General features: G+C 41.2%; 1 protein-coding gene across 2 annotated transcripts in view; it reads right to left on the bottom strand.

The window, feature by feature from the left end:
* LOC129713976 (serine/arginine-rich splicing factor 3-like) overlaps positions 1-14,373 on the bottom strand; it is a 31,772-nt gene that overhangs the window by 4,542 nt on the left and 12,857 nt on the right. Inside the window, exons 1-4 of one of the 2 annotated variants that reach the window (XR_008726298.1) lie at positions 13,794-14,009; positions 12,344-12,487; positions 5,902-6,503; positions 2,147-2,239 (exon numbers count right to left, since the gene is read on the bottom strand). Coding sequence is in view for 1 of the 2 variants with exons in the window: in XM_055663415.1 (XP_055519390.1) it covers positions 2,147-2,239; positions 12,344-12,487; positions 13,794-14,002 (446 nt within the window). In the remaining variant the exon portion in view is untranslated. Of the gene's footprint in view, positions 1-2,146; positions 2,240-5,901; positions 6,504-12,343; positions 12,488-13,793; positions 14,012-14,373 lie in introns of those variants that run through there. The other variant, XM_055663415.1, reaches the window with a different exon arrangement.

The following is a 14,373-nucleotide window of genomic DNA, read 5'->3' as shown; positions in this document are numbered from 1 at the left end:
ATTGCAACTCCCTACAACAGCATTGTAGAGAGAGCATCACTACAGTGGATCAAGAACATTGCAAACAATTACCTTCTCCGGGGGCCATGAGGGATGTGTATTAAATGCCTGTGTTAGTTTTGACATGCAGCAGAGGGGTTTAGAAACCAACTTCAAGTGCTTACGGACCGGACAGCTAAAAGCAAGGTCACAAATTGAAATGCAAAGGAAGGCAGTGACCAAAGATAACCTTTGGGGGTAGACACAAAATGCTGGAGTAACTCAGCGGGACAGGCTGCATCTTGGAGAAGGGATGGGTGATGTTTTGGGACGAGACCCCTTCTTCAGACTGTAGCTTTGATGGTTCAGCCTACACCACTGCAGGGTCAAGCATTCAGGACTAATGGCTAATCAACCAAACTAATATTCAGGCAACAAATGTGTTCACAAAATGAAGGCAGATTTCTTTTTGCTATTGCCGCATTTCACTATAAACTTGGAAGATTCCCAAATTATCACCGCCACGTGGGATATGCTTCTCTTTGCGAAAGTAACCTTATAATCTTCATGCTGTGCATTAGAACTAAACTCTTAATTGTCTCTGTCCTCCCCACTATTCATCAATTGTTTTTAATTACAGAAGCAGTCACAATTTGCTAAATGGCATGCAGCTATCTGTTTGTTGTGACAGTCCCTTTGCATGTTATTTGTCGCAATATCAGCAACAAATTGCTCAACAATCATTGAATCAGTGGTCAGGGGCAAATTTAAGCTGCCATGGGGTCAGAAACATTCCACTTCAAATACAACATCATTTCTTTGCTGTTTAATGTTTTGTGTTGTGTGTTTTTTTTGGTTTTTTTTCTACACAGTGCTGGTCACTTCATATTTTGAACTTTCAATTTACAATCTGATATATGAAAGAGATCCATTGGTTATGGGGAGAAGGCAGAAGAATGGGGTTGAGAGGGAAAGATAAATCAGCCATGACACAATGGGCCGAACGGCCTAATTCTGCTCCTATAACTTTTGAGTTTATGACACCTGACTGCAATTTCTTTTAAAATGACATATCAAGTCAAGTCAAGTCAAGTTTATTTGTCACATACACATACGAGATGTGCAGTGAAATGAAAGTGGCAATATCCTACATCTGTCTAATCTAACAAATACATGTAGACAAAAGTACTGGAGAAACTCAGCGGGTGCAGCAGCATCTATGGAGCGAAGGAAATGGGCAACGTTTCGGGCCGAAACCCTTCTTCAGATTTCAGTTTCAGTTAGTTTTAGCTCTTAGGGCTAAAGGAATATTGAGAAAAAGCAGGAACGGGGTACTGATTTTAGATGATCAGCCATGATCAAATTGAAGGGCAGTGCTGTCTCAAAGGGCCGAAACGTTGCCTATTTCTTTCGCTCCATAGATGCTGCTGCGCACACTCAGGTTCTCTAGCACTTTTGTCTACCTTCGATTTTCCAGCATCTGCAGTTCCTTCTTTAACAAATACATGTCTTTAATATTTAGTGATATTAGCACAGATTTATGCCCGAATTTAAGCCTATTCGATAAATGGTATTCTTTTTGACCATCAGGTGTGTAAGGTTTAAAGGTTGAGTAGGAATCCTGAGAATACAACAGTCGTCTGCCTGATACGAACCTGATAGTGCTCTGAGAATACGTTACACTGCCTTCATTTAATTAAGATTGGCAGCAGTGGAACAAGACCCAATTTTCAAAGAATGCCTGAGACTCAAACATTCAACCCTCTTATTCCTATGTGTTCAGGTAATTCGAATATTCTCAAACATTCTTATGCAAATTAATTGGAACAAGGGTTTAAGCAGACCTTGGCACAATAAACTCAATATGTTTTGGTTTAATTGAGCTCCCGTCCCTTGGTTCTGTTGGGTTTTTTATCACTCGGCTTCAGATTGCATGACTGAAAGTGGGCCACATCTCACATGCTTCAACAGCCATAGAGTTTTAGAGGATGAGGCTACCATATAACAATATGCAGGCATTCCATTCCAACTCGACTTTGTCAAGGCTGACTGAGGATCCCAATTTGTGCCCAAATACAAGAATATTACTTTGATTCTTGCAAACTCAATAGTGAAAAAAATACCATATTAGGAAGGAAATCCGATTAAGAAATGTATCACTACTAACCTGTGCGACCTGGAGAAAGATCTCGATGGCTCTCGTCTTTCCCTGTCCCTAGAAATTGAACGCTCACGATGCCTGTTCTCCCTGGACCGAGACCTATAGTGGAGCAAACGGATTCAAGGTAAACAGACCCTTGAGCTAACTGTAGCAAGGCAACACTAATTCCACTAGATGGATCTTATTAAATGTGAGGGGGTGGGGGAACACCGTAAGAATGAAAAATATCAAGCCAGTTTAATACAAACCAGAATCACAAAGCAACCATTTCACTCTCAATGATGTTAGTGTGCTTTCTGAATTAGTCTGTGAACAAATGCACAGAATTTGGCAACTTAAAAAGATTGAACTTGCGTTCCTGATGCACAGGGAAGCAAATCTCTTAAATCCACGATGTAGAAAATGTATCCACTTCATTAAATGTATTTCAAGTTTAACCACATTATCGTGGTGAAGCAACCACTTTGACAAGATATTTAATCAAAACTTGATTCCAGAAGAGCACCATCATCATCTAGAGCATTTAATTGGCACTTACATGTTAATCTTTTGGGTGAAATGCAAATCCTGACTGCCCTCCCCTTTAACTCAAATAACAAACAACAGTGTGCAGTGTAGTCACTCGGACAGACCTTGAAGAGGCAGCAACCAATTGAGGAACTAGTGCATCATTTTAAAATGACATTAGTCCCAAGTCTACTCACTTCTGAAGTCTCTCTCCTTAAAAGATGCAGACCAATGGCCTCCACTGGCGATCGTTACTACTCCATATGTAACCGACGTCTCTCTCCCTCCCACCCTCTGCTGTCTGAAGGGTCCTGACCTGAAACGTTGCCTATCCATTCCTGCCACAGATGATGATGTCTGACCCGCCGGGTTACCTCAGCATTGTGTTTTACCCTTCCAGATAAGAGTATTTTACCTTCAGTTTAGGCAAATGGGGAAGATTCACTGTCAACGAAGCAGTGCACCAGCTTACCACTCCTCTGTGACAGTCCTTTAATCACTCCAGCTCCTTTTTAACAACCTATCCTTGAGGTTCTTCACCAGTATTATCAATGATTCTCACACCATCAACATTCTGGGAAATGTAACTCAGCAAAACATAACTGCATAAGCCATATCAGTACTGTGGTTCAGTGAAAGGTCAAAGACTGGATATCCTGTTTCACATCAGTGCCACTCCTGTCCACCATCTACACTACACCATTTAGAATTTGTTCTACCTGCCAGGTAGTTGAAGACCTCAAATAGCTTGGTAACACTCGGAACAAACAACTGATTGACTGGCATCCTATCCACTCTACCCGTGTATTCCTGAGCACAGTGGCTGCAGTCCATGCCATCAACATACACACACAAGTTACTCACCAACATTATTCCGACAGCATCTGCAAAACACACAAGCTCTACCAACAAGAGGGATAAGGACGGCAGTCGTAGTGGAAATACCACCAGCACCTGCAGCTTCCCATCCCAATCAGACACCCGCCATCCTGACTGGGAACTGTTCGGCTGTTCCTTCTGCATGACGGGATCTAAATCCAGGAATCCCTATCCATGCGTTTCATGGGAATACCTTTAACAGGAGAGCTGCAGCAGACCACCAATACCTTCAGAAGCAACTAGTTGGAAAATAAATGCTGGTTTGCCAGTAATGCCCATATCCTGAAAAATGAACAAGTAAAAAGCAAGTTAAATGAGCCAAGTTTTATGTTGTGCAAACTCCCTTCCTTCTAAATAAAATGTAGATATTAGAACACTGCCAAATGAAAGAAAGATCATTCTCTCTACACATGCAGGAGCTCAAGATTCTCATGATTATCCCACGGACTTCAGCATTAACTGTAGATATTATCGGATGTGCACTTTCCCCCATGCTCTCTCAAAACTTTAAATCTACTCTTTCATCAGCGGGGTATAAAGGAATTTGCAATTTTCTGACTTAAACTCCATGCATACTATATTTCTTGGAATTTATGTTGAAACATCAAGATGTTATAGGAATATTACCCAACTAACTACCCTGCTTGTGTATATAACACTGAGCAAATCAGTTGAATTATCATTTTGAGCCTGTGAAATGGATCATCTGATCCCTGAAACAATGCAAATGTCTACTCCCCTATCCCCCACCTCCTCATTAAACACAAGCACAAGGATCTGATGGTCAACTGGCCATTCCCTAATCAAGGTCACTTTCACCATGACTACAAGCACCTGCAAGCAGTGAACGTAACACACGCACTCACCTTGTTTGGAATGGCAGCTAGGACAGCTTCCCGCAACAACCACTTCCAACACCAATATCATCAGATATCTTTACCCACATCTGGGCATAGCTCTTACACATATTATCACACCCGGCCATTTAACCAATTACTGGAAGTCATCTTCACCATGGCAAAATATTAAGTTACTTCTAAGAAAAATTAACTTGTTAGAACTAAAGAATCGTGCTGAGGCCCAACACCAACCAGCACTGAAAGCAGCCCAACAAATCTTTGATTTGGGCTACACTGCCCTCCCAGTTGATGGACTAATTAATATAAAACAAATTGCAACCTGCAAAGTCTGGATTGTGAAGGTATGTGCTGATCAATTAGTTGATGAACAAAGTGCCCTGTTACTAAAAAGATCCATTAAAAAAACAGGAGCTGTTACTTAACTGTCAGACATGCAGTGGCCACTGACACCCAAGCAGAATAGCCTTCAACTACATATTGCTGTGATGGTTATCATTGTGTCTACACGTGGAAATATTTCAACATCTACTCTGCCTTCTTCAGATTAATTTTTCTATACCCCAAAAGATTAAAATCTGATTTTTTTCCCCCCGGCATTTGTGATAACACAGTTTTCCCATTTCAGAAAATATTCTGGTCAAAACTCTTCTGGGCTATTTCCAAAGCTAAGTTATCCTTCCTGCACCCAATTTTAGATCAGGCATATGGGGTTAATATCAAGCCTAATTATCTGCTTGGCTCAAAGCCAACCTTGTGTTCCTTTGTCACTACCGGAGGGGCAGAGGGCAAAGGGCAACGGTCCATCAATTCTGGCCTAGCTACATGCTCCAGAACATTCAAACACTCTGCACGAGCCACTGATAAGAGATATGGGCATTAGCGCTTTCTCAACTAACAAGATCCTCATTTCAGGAACAACACATGGGGTTGTCCTGCCCTTCTACAGAAATTGAGATAATTAAATCACTTGAAAATATTTCCTTGTCATATATATATGTGGGAGGAAGGAAAAGGAACATACATGTCCCAGCTAGGTGATCCAATATTATTTTTATTACAGATCTGTTGGAGTGGCCAAAAACAGCCACACAGTAACAGCAATCAAGTTGTTCCACAAAGTGAAACTTCAGATTTGCTTTAGTTGGTGGGGTTTTAGACTTGCATACTATGCCAGAACATAAATTTTAGGACTAGTTAAAAATTTGAAATAGAACAAAACTAGAAATGCACAGCAGGTCCACTTGCATTCAAGAGGATTATCTGGAATACAATGCCTGCTTAAGAATAGTGTGTGTTTTAAGTGTTTTTGTTTTCTTTAAGAGACTAACTAACCAGTCAGGGACAGACACAACGTGATAGCAGCAATTGGTTCACATTCCAGAAGTTGCAGGTATCAGCCCAATAGAAGCATCAAAGAGCCAAGAGTGAAAGGGATTGGAAAAACCAAAGGGACGGGATTGTGAAAACACAAAAGTGAATTCTCAATTTAAAATGTAAAAGGCAGATAAAACTTACTAGAATGGTCAACATTATAACAAATCAACAGCCATCTGCAGGGCGTGTCGTGTGACGATGGTGGTGGGAAGGAAAAAGGGGGCCCTGACCATCTGGATTCATGCACGATGTAAAGTGTAGAATTAAATAAAAAATGGTATTAATTTATCTGCTGTGTATTGGCACGGAGACCAATCGAAGCAGCCCCTTGTAGAGTGCGTTGGTACCAGTTTACTGCCGATGCAGGCCTTGGGTTTGCAAAGGCTGGCGGACAACCACACCCCACTGATGGATCGAGAGGATTTCAGATGGTAATTTTTTCCCCCGTTGGCTGTTTGGTCGTTATGGCTGCCGGCAGAAACAGTAGAGAAGGGATGGTTGTTTATGAACAGCGTGCTGGGGTACGCAGGAAAAGGCCCAAGCTTGTCGGTCCAGCGGTTGGCCATTCGGTTGCACACACTCACAGACACACGTGAATGCTGGACATTTGAAGTGTGAGGCGTTCGTTTAGATTGGGACGCGCTGATCCCCTGATGTAGACACAACCAGTTGATTGGCTAATGCAGACTCGGAGAAGTGGACGCTCTCTGAAAGGGGGCAGGGGGTGAGTGCGTGGGTTTCAACTGCACATTTCATCAAAAGAAAAAAAAATGCACAGAAATACCAGTTACTATCTAACCAATCATGATGCATTTTCATTTAACTTAACTTTTTAAATACACACATACACACCAGCATTAGATTCTAAAACATCATCCAACACTGAATATATGAAAAAACAAAGAAAAAACTGTTTGTCATTTTTAAGAGGACGAGCAGTGATATTATCAGTGTCGAGCCCAAACAATATGTTTTCCCTGAATCTACAAAGCTCCAAACATTTCTCATCTCCCCTATAACATTTCAGACAGGGTCATTACACCCGTGTTGAAGTGCATTATTTTGGGCAGTCACAAACCTAAGAACGGTGACCTTGTACCTTAAAACTAATTTTCCTTTTATTTTCAAATAGCCACCAGACATTGGGTCAAAACCTGGAACACTATCTGTGGAGCACTACCAGATTGTCGGTTAACCCATACCTCAAGGTCTGTAGTGGTTCAAGAAAGGAAGTCAACCATCACATTCTCAAGAACCATTAGGGACAGGTTATTAAATGCTCTCTAACTCGCATCCTTGGGATGAATTTTAAAAAGGCCATATAAAATAGCAGGCTTGTCAAAAATGGCCTGACTCAGCACTGATCCAGAATCATTGAGTGACCAACAGGGCCAAATGAATTCTTAAGGACCGTGCCAAGATTGATAACTGTGACGCCATCTCTAAATGCAAAATAAAAATCCCAAAAGCTACCCGGCTCCACTGTGATACAAAACCTCAAATTTAACAGCTGCTGTGAAATGACTTAACCATCCTTAGCTGGGGCAAAAAAAAAAAATCTCCAACTGGCCTAACAGCTTCCATGAAAGGAACAAGTCAAAGCCCAGGGTTGGTGGCCTTGTTTACTCTCCAGCTACCTTTTCCCGACAGGATAGCCAGATGTACCCGAGATGCACAAATGATTTGAAGGCAGAAGAATTGGCCTGCAATCAGTATTGTCAGCATTCATAAGAGTGGTCACCATAAAACAATCTTACTTGGGATCGGGACTTAACATTTAAATATAATGAAACGTCAACTGTTTATTTCAAATTAGACTATTTTTGAATACCATCCATTAAAGCAATTAAAATTTGCACAATTACAAAGGAGTGCACACTGTACTACTTAAGAACCTTTTAGTCAGTACAAGTACAAAAATATTAATTTAGCAAAGCATATACAGAGAATAAACTCCACTTCCCTGCAATGTTGCAGCCTATTATATTTTAATAACTAGTTAGAATATGACCTCGGGAACTGTCATTACATACATCAGTTATTTAAACAACTTATCTTAATAAGACACTGCAACATGTAGTTGCAGATGGTGAAAACAAAGGAATGTATCAAAGTTATTTTAAACAATCTTAAAAAGAGTGTTAAAGGCTCCCCTAACAATCCGATGTCTCCTATTGTAGTTTTGTTGTAATAATTATTTATCATTATATGTTAGATTAATAGAACAAATGCAGTGAAGATTGTTTTCTCAAAGACCCTGATCTCAATTATACCCTTTGCTGTTGAGGAAAGGTATTGGGAGATGGGGAAAGAACAAGAGATAATTTCTACATAGGAAGGAAAGATGGGTAACCTTTTTCAAATATAATGATGACGAGGCTTTGCAAAGCTTTCCTACTTTCTACTGAAAAAAGTACAATAAGTAGAAATAGAAAGCTCGAATTAACAGAGGTGCAATCATAGCAATGGGAATAATTCTAGTCAAGGCCATTCATGGCAAGGTGGGAATTTAGTTTAAAGCAAAATGCTGGAGATACTGAGCAAGCTAGGCAACATCGATAAGGGAAACACATTAATATTTCAACTCGGACCTTCCATTGCAGACTTTGATCGCAAACTCATGAAAAGCCATTGACCTGGAAAGTTAATGTGCCTTCTCCCTCATCTCTCCACAAATGCCGCTCATCTTGCGCAGTACTTGCAGCACGTTCTGTTTTACTTCAGATTTCCAGCATCTGCTAGATTTGGCCTTTGAGAAGTTATGCCCTGCCCTATGTTAATGCCTCAAGTCAATTATTTACAGGTTCACAGGGAGCAGATCTTTTCTAGAGCTATTTTTCTCCGCTCAGATAATTTCCTGCTTCAGTAGTCTTGCAACTGGATTTATGGAGGAAGAGAATTCAAGAAAGTTTGTGTACAAAGTGACTCATCTTATCCTCCCCTATCAATCATCACGCCTCCACTTCATCAAGAAGCTATCGGGAATTGAGGACAAACAAATCTATTAGTTCCTACTCTTTTTAAACTTAATGGTCATTAGAACTAGACTTGTTAACTTTACCACCATCCCTACAATGCCCTAAATCTGCAATAGGCCCATCCACTTGCAATCACAGTGAACAGCATGCTGAATAATGTGTCTTCATGGAGGCATTTATTGGTTGTATAATTATGTCAGAAACATCGAGGCATGAGAAAACATTATGTTATAAAACACAAGAGAACATCTTCAAGGCAGTAATTTATTTGGGATCCTGATGAAAACAAAGCATCTAACGGACTGTGATTTACGATTCTAACATCTGCTGCCTTGAAATCGCTCAGAGTTCATTAGTTATAATGAATGAAAATTCAAACCACGTAGTTAAGATCATACATTGTTATTCAAAGCTTAATAAAACAATAATGTAGGGCTGCTGTGGTACTGAGAACCTTACTCAAAGCTTTCAGACTTTGCAGAAATGATTAACTGTGGTCTTTAAATATGTTCACACTGTCGAGTGCATTACTTTACTTTGCCTTGAGTTGGGACTGGAACACGTTCAAGACCGCTTCATCCAGCCTGAATGAGTACGCCTGTCATCGACGGTTTCGTCAAGAAATGCATTGATGATTGCCTTCTAACGAAGACAATTAAGATCTATTCGAACCACATTCCCAAGATTAACAAGGAGTTCTAAAGTTCGGATTCGAGGCTATCAAAGAGCATGATCCTGCAAGGCCAGGTATGAACTCTGCAAGACTGGGGGAAGCCAAGAGAGGATTCCAAAACAAGCTAGAAACACAATTTCACCAAGCTGATGCCGGGCGACAGTGGCCAGGTGAGAATACCATAGGCTACAAGCCAAAATTGGAAGCAATGTCTGGCAATGACACATTTCTGCCAGATTAGCTTAATGCTCTTTACATCTGTTTTGAACAGGCAAAACATAGATCTACCTAGCCATGCCCCCCCCCCCCCCCCCCCCCCCCCCCACCCCTTTGCCGAATTGGTTCCATACATTTCGGTGGCAGAAGACCAGTCTGCTTTGACGAGGAAACATTTTCGGAAAGCAGTTTCCCTGGAAGGAGTCTGTGGACAGGTTCTGAAATCACATGTCAATCAACGGGCCACAGCCTTCGTCGACATCTTCAACCTCTCACTTCAGTCTGCTGTCTCCATCCACTTCAAGGAAACCACCATCATTCCAGCTCCCAAGAGAAGTGATTAGCCTCAAAAACTACCGTTACCACTAGCCCCCAACATCAACCACAATGAAGTGCTTTGAAAGACTAGTAATGGACTAGTAATCCGCGGCATTCTTCCAGACAACCTAAACCCGTGTAATTCATATGCAGGTAAAATAGGACACCATCACTGGCAATACAATTAGCCCTGGTTCACCTTGACAATAAGGACACCTTTGCCAAGGTGCTATTCATCAACTGCAGTGTAGCCTTTAAAGGCATAATATCAATCACACTCATCCCTATTCCTTTGCTCCATAGATGCTGCCTCACCCGCTGAGTTTCTCCACCATTTTATCTACCATCCCTAAACCCCAATACCTTGGGGACTACACCTGCAACCACCTTTGGGACGTCTTGATCGGCTGACCCGTTTTGGTCATTAGAATTGGTCATAACATTTCCTCCACCATGAACCTCAACAATTGTTCCCCTAAGAGCATGTGCTCAGCCCCTTGCTCTACACCCCACACTTTCATGACTATGCAGTCAAGTACAATGCCAACTCCATCTTTAAATGTGATTGATGATACCAATGTTGTCAGCAGGTAGATCTGCATAGATAAGACAAAGTTTAGGAACGCAGCAGAGAACCTTGTGCTATGGTGTCAGGACAATAAACAAGCTCTTATCAGAAAGGCATAAGAATGTAATTGCCGACCTAAGTAAACAAGGGAGTGGCCACAACTCTTTTCTCATCAAAGCTGCTGTAAAGGAGGCTGACAACTTCAACTTCACAGGCTTCAATATCACCAGCACTTAACTTGGTTCGATCGCACAGAAGTGGTGATCAAGAAAGAGCATCAGCATAGGCACACAAAAATGCTGGAGAAACTCAGCGGGTGCAGCAGCATCTATGGAGCGAAGGAAATAGGTAACATTTCGGGCTGAAACCCTTCTACAGACTGGGGGTACACAAAAATGCTGGAGAAAATCAGCGCATTTACTTTCTTATGCATCCGAGTAGATTCGGCATGCCCACAAGGATTCTCTCAAATTTCTACAGACCTGCTAAGGGAAGTATTCTGACAGGATGCATGGCAAGTTTGGTATGGCAACTGTTCTACTCTTAACTGTTTGAACCTGCGGAGAGTGGTGAACATAGCCCAGTCTTTCACCTCCATCCAGTCCATCTTCACAATGTGTTGCATCAAGAAGTCTTGAAGAGTCTGTCACCCTGGCTATTCATTTTTTTCTCTTCTGCCTCTGGGGGAAGATGCAGGAGCTTGGAAGCTCATGTGTACAGACTTGCAGCAAACATTACCTTCTTCACTGCTCTGATTTGTGAGCCAATCACCTATTCCACACTCCATTCCCTCAGGCTCTGCCATGTACGCTTACTCTACCTCATTTGGTTATTCTGCAGTTGTACTTTAATATTCTTTTGCACTACAATTTCTCATCATTCTGCTGTTTTGCTCATATTCATTGTTGTATTTATCATTATGAATAACTATGCTTCACGTGAACAAGGAAATTCATGGTAACCTGGTGTATATGACCATAAACTGGTCTAATCTTTGTGCTTATAGGAGCTATTTCAATCTGGATGTCATATGGATGACAAGTTAATCAATTATTTGTTTTAATAGATTGTATTTTGAATGCATTAGTTTTGTTCAACCTAGATTGAGCCTTGGTATAGGAGTATTGCCGTTGTGCAAACAGTTTACTATCAGTTTGTTACAGCTAGGCACCTTTCTAGGACTTTAAATTCAGTTCAATCTATTTATTCATAATATACTTGAGGCAATTTGTAAATTTCTGGTGTCAATTATGAAATTTAGTTACATGCTTCAATGTGTTGAATTATCCCTTGCGTTTAAATTAGTTGTCCAATTGGCACCTTTAACTGATATTCAATGGGATCGAAAGGTAGACTGAGGCAGTTGACAACACAGCCGAGAAGATGATTAGGGGTTTTTAAAAGATGCAGAATGGGTAATAAAAAATGATTTATAAAACACAGCAATCTCCAAGATAAAAGTAAATGAATTTCAGATATTCCAAGGAATACACTGACTGACATCTCCCATTATAATACAGAGAAATTTAAGTTCTAAAAGATACACAGAGTGCAAGCCAAGGACAGACATGAACAATGTGGCAAGGCGGATTCAGTGTAACAATGCCAAAACATTTAGATCTTAATATTAACTTGCCTGGTCTTCCTATGTTACAATATATGGTGAACTAGCAGCTAGAAAATACCCAGCCTTGTCAATCCTTACCAGAGGCCCCACTGTAACCATCTACAGATTAGGGACCTCACACATGGGGTCCGCCCCATCTCAGTTTCAGCTCACACAAGGTTGGTGTAAAAAAGCTATGTTACCGTGAATGGATTCACTCTCACCTCGAGTAACGTCGCCTTTGTGGGCTGCGATAGCGAGAATCATCGTAACGTGGGCGTCTGGTCCAGGGTGGCGGTGGGCCACGGTAACGCTTCCTCCTTTCACCAGAGGACAGCTCCACTCGGACACGAACTCCACACAAAGTTCTATAATAGTCAGTAAGAGGCGAACTGTCAGAGAAAGTGCCCTCAAAGTGAAAAAATGTTTGTTTCTCCGGGACAACTTAATATCAACATGACAGAGCACCCATTATTCCTCAAAGACAATGTCTTACATTGCAAGTTGATCAGGTGAGACTGCTTCTAAAATCCACTTGTCATCCCAATAGACAGAAACACCACCAAGCAGGGCAGAGGTTAATAGGAAGACCAAAGTAACTGCAGATGTCACCTCTGGAATTTACCTCTTTAATTCATGTTTGAACCAAAGACATAATGAGGTTTGGCATGAAATGTTCCTAGCAAAATCCAAACTGGATGTTGGTGAGCAAGTACCATTTAATAGCACTATCGATGACAACTTCCACCATGGAACATTGACGAGGCCCTTTGGCTCATGATGTCTGTGTTGGACATAATGTCTACTTAAACTCTGCAGTACTGTGATTGCTGGCTGTTAGGTGTACAGTAGATTTTGGGCAGTGTAGCGATGTTGGTGAAATTTACACGATTTGTTCTAATGTGTAGAAAAGAACTGGAGATGCTGGTTTAAACCGTAGAGACGAAATGCAGGAGTAACTCAGCGGGACAGGCAGCATCTCTGGCGAGAAGGAATGGGTGACGTTTCGGGTCGAGACCCTTCTTCAGACTGAGGTAATTTCAGATAATGATTCTGGTTCTTTAATCCAATCCTTTATTACTTTACATCTTATTGCATCATCACCATCTTGGCATTAAATCACTCCTTCCTCCTAAACCATTAAGTTGACTTTTCCTTCTATTGCCCCTCACTCAAACATTTCCTCTGTATTTCAAAGTCCGTGCATTTTTAATCTTATCTATTATCAAATTTCTATCAACCATTTAATGGCCACCTTAAGAGCCCAAGAGCTGATCAATTTCAACACAAAGAACATACAGATCTAAATTGTCTTTGAATTATAAATGTAATGGAAAATGCACACTCAAGAATGTTGGCCCCTATGCACACCACTTGTGGATTTCTAACGCTACCATCGTGGAGGATATTCAATGCAGAATGCCTGATAATAGCCAGCAATTTCAAAATATGTCGAACTAGTACAAGAGAAAAATGGCAAGGATTCTTTAGAATCGGGAGATTGGAAGCTATTACATGCAAGAAGTAAGAGAGTAAACATTTGTGCAAATGCGATTTTATGAACCCCTCGCAATAGCATATTGACAGTACATTTGTGCATCGTATGAATAACAGCAGTGGCAGAACATCAAGAATATTGCGTTTAAACTGCGGAGCTTATTACCAGTTCCATACCTGCCATCCAACTCTCGTACAGCATCTGCTGCATCACGGGGGTCTTCAAATTCTATAAATGCAAAGCCAGGGGGGTTCCGTGCAACCCACACATTCCTCAGGGGTCCATAGTAGCTGAATGAGCGCTCCAGTTCTGTCTTGTTTCCATTGGTTCCCAGGTCACCCACGTAGACCTTGCAGTCAAGCGGACAGGAATCACGACGCATCATTGCTCAGCTGGAGTTTTTTTTTAAAACAAGAACACAAATCCAGCATTAAGAGCCTCATCACTAATATCACATTATTTACTTGGGCTTTTAATTGTCCAAAGGCTTAAAAAGGGAAAATGGATAAGACTTACAATATACTCATCCTTCTAAATTTCAGTGAATACAAGACTTATGATTAAGAAGGAACTGTAGATGCTGCAAAAATCGAAGATAGATAAAAATGCTGGAGAAACTCAGCGGGTGAGGCAGCATCTATGGAGCGATGGGATAGGTGATGTTTCGGGTTGTCTCGACCCGTAACGTCACCTATTGTTTCGCTCCATAGATGCTGCCTCACCCGCTGAGTTTCTCCAGCATTTTTATTTATCTAC

Source organism: Leucoraja erinacea, chromosome 37, assembly GCF_028641065.1.
Source record: "Leucoraja erinacea ecotype New England chromosome 37, Leri_hhj_1, whole genome shotgun sequence".
Lineage (NCBI taxonomy): Eukaryota > Metazoa > Chordata > Chondrichthyes > Rajiformes > Rajidae > Leucoraja > Leucoraja erinaceus.
The sequence above is the reverse complement of the archived record's forward strand: the minus strand, read 5'-3'. Positions and strand labels throughout refer to the sequence as shown.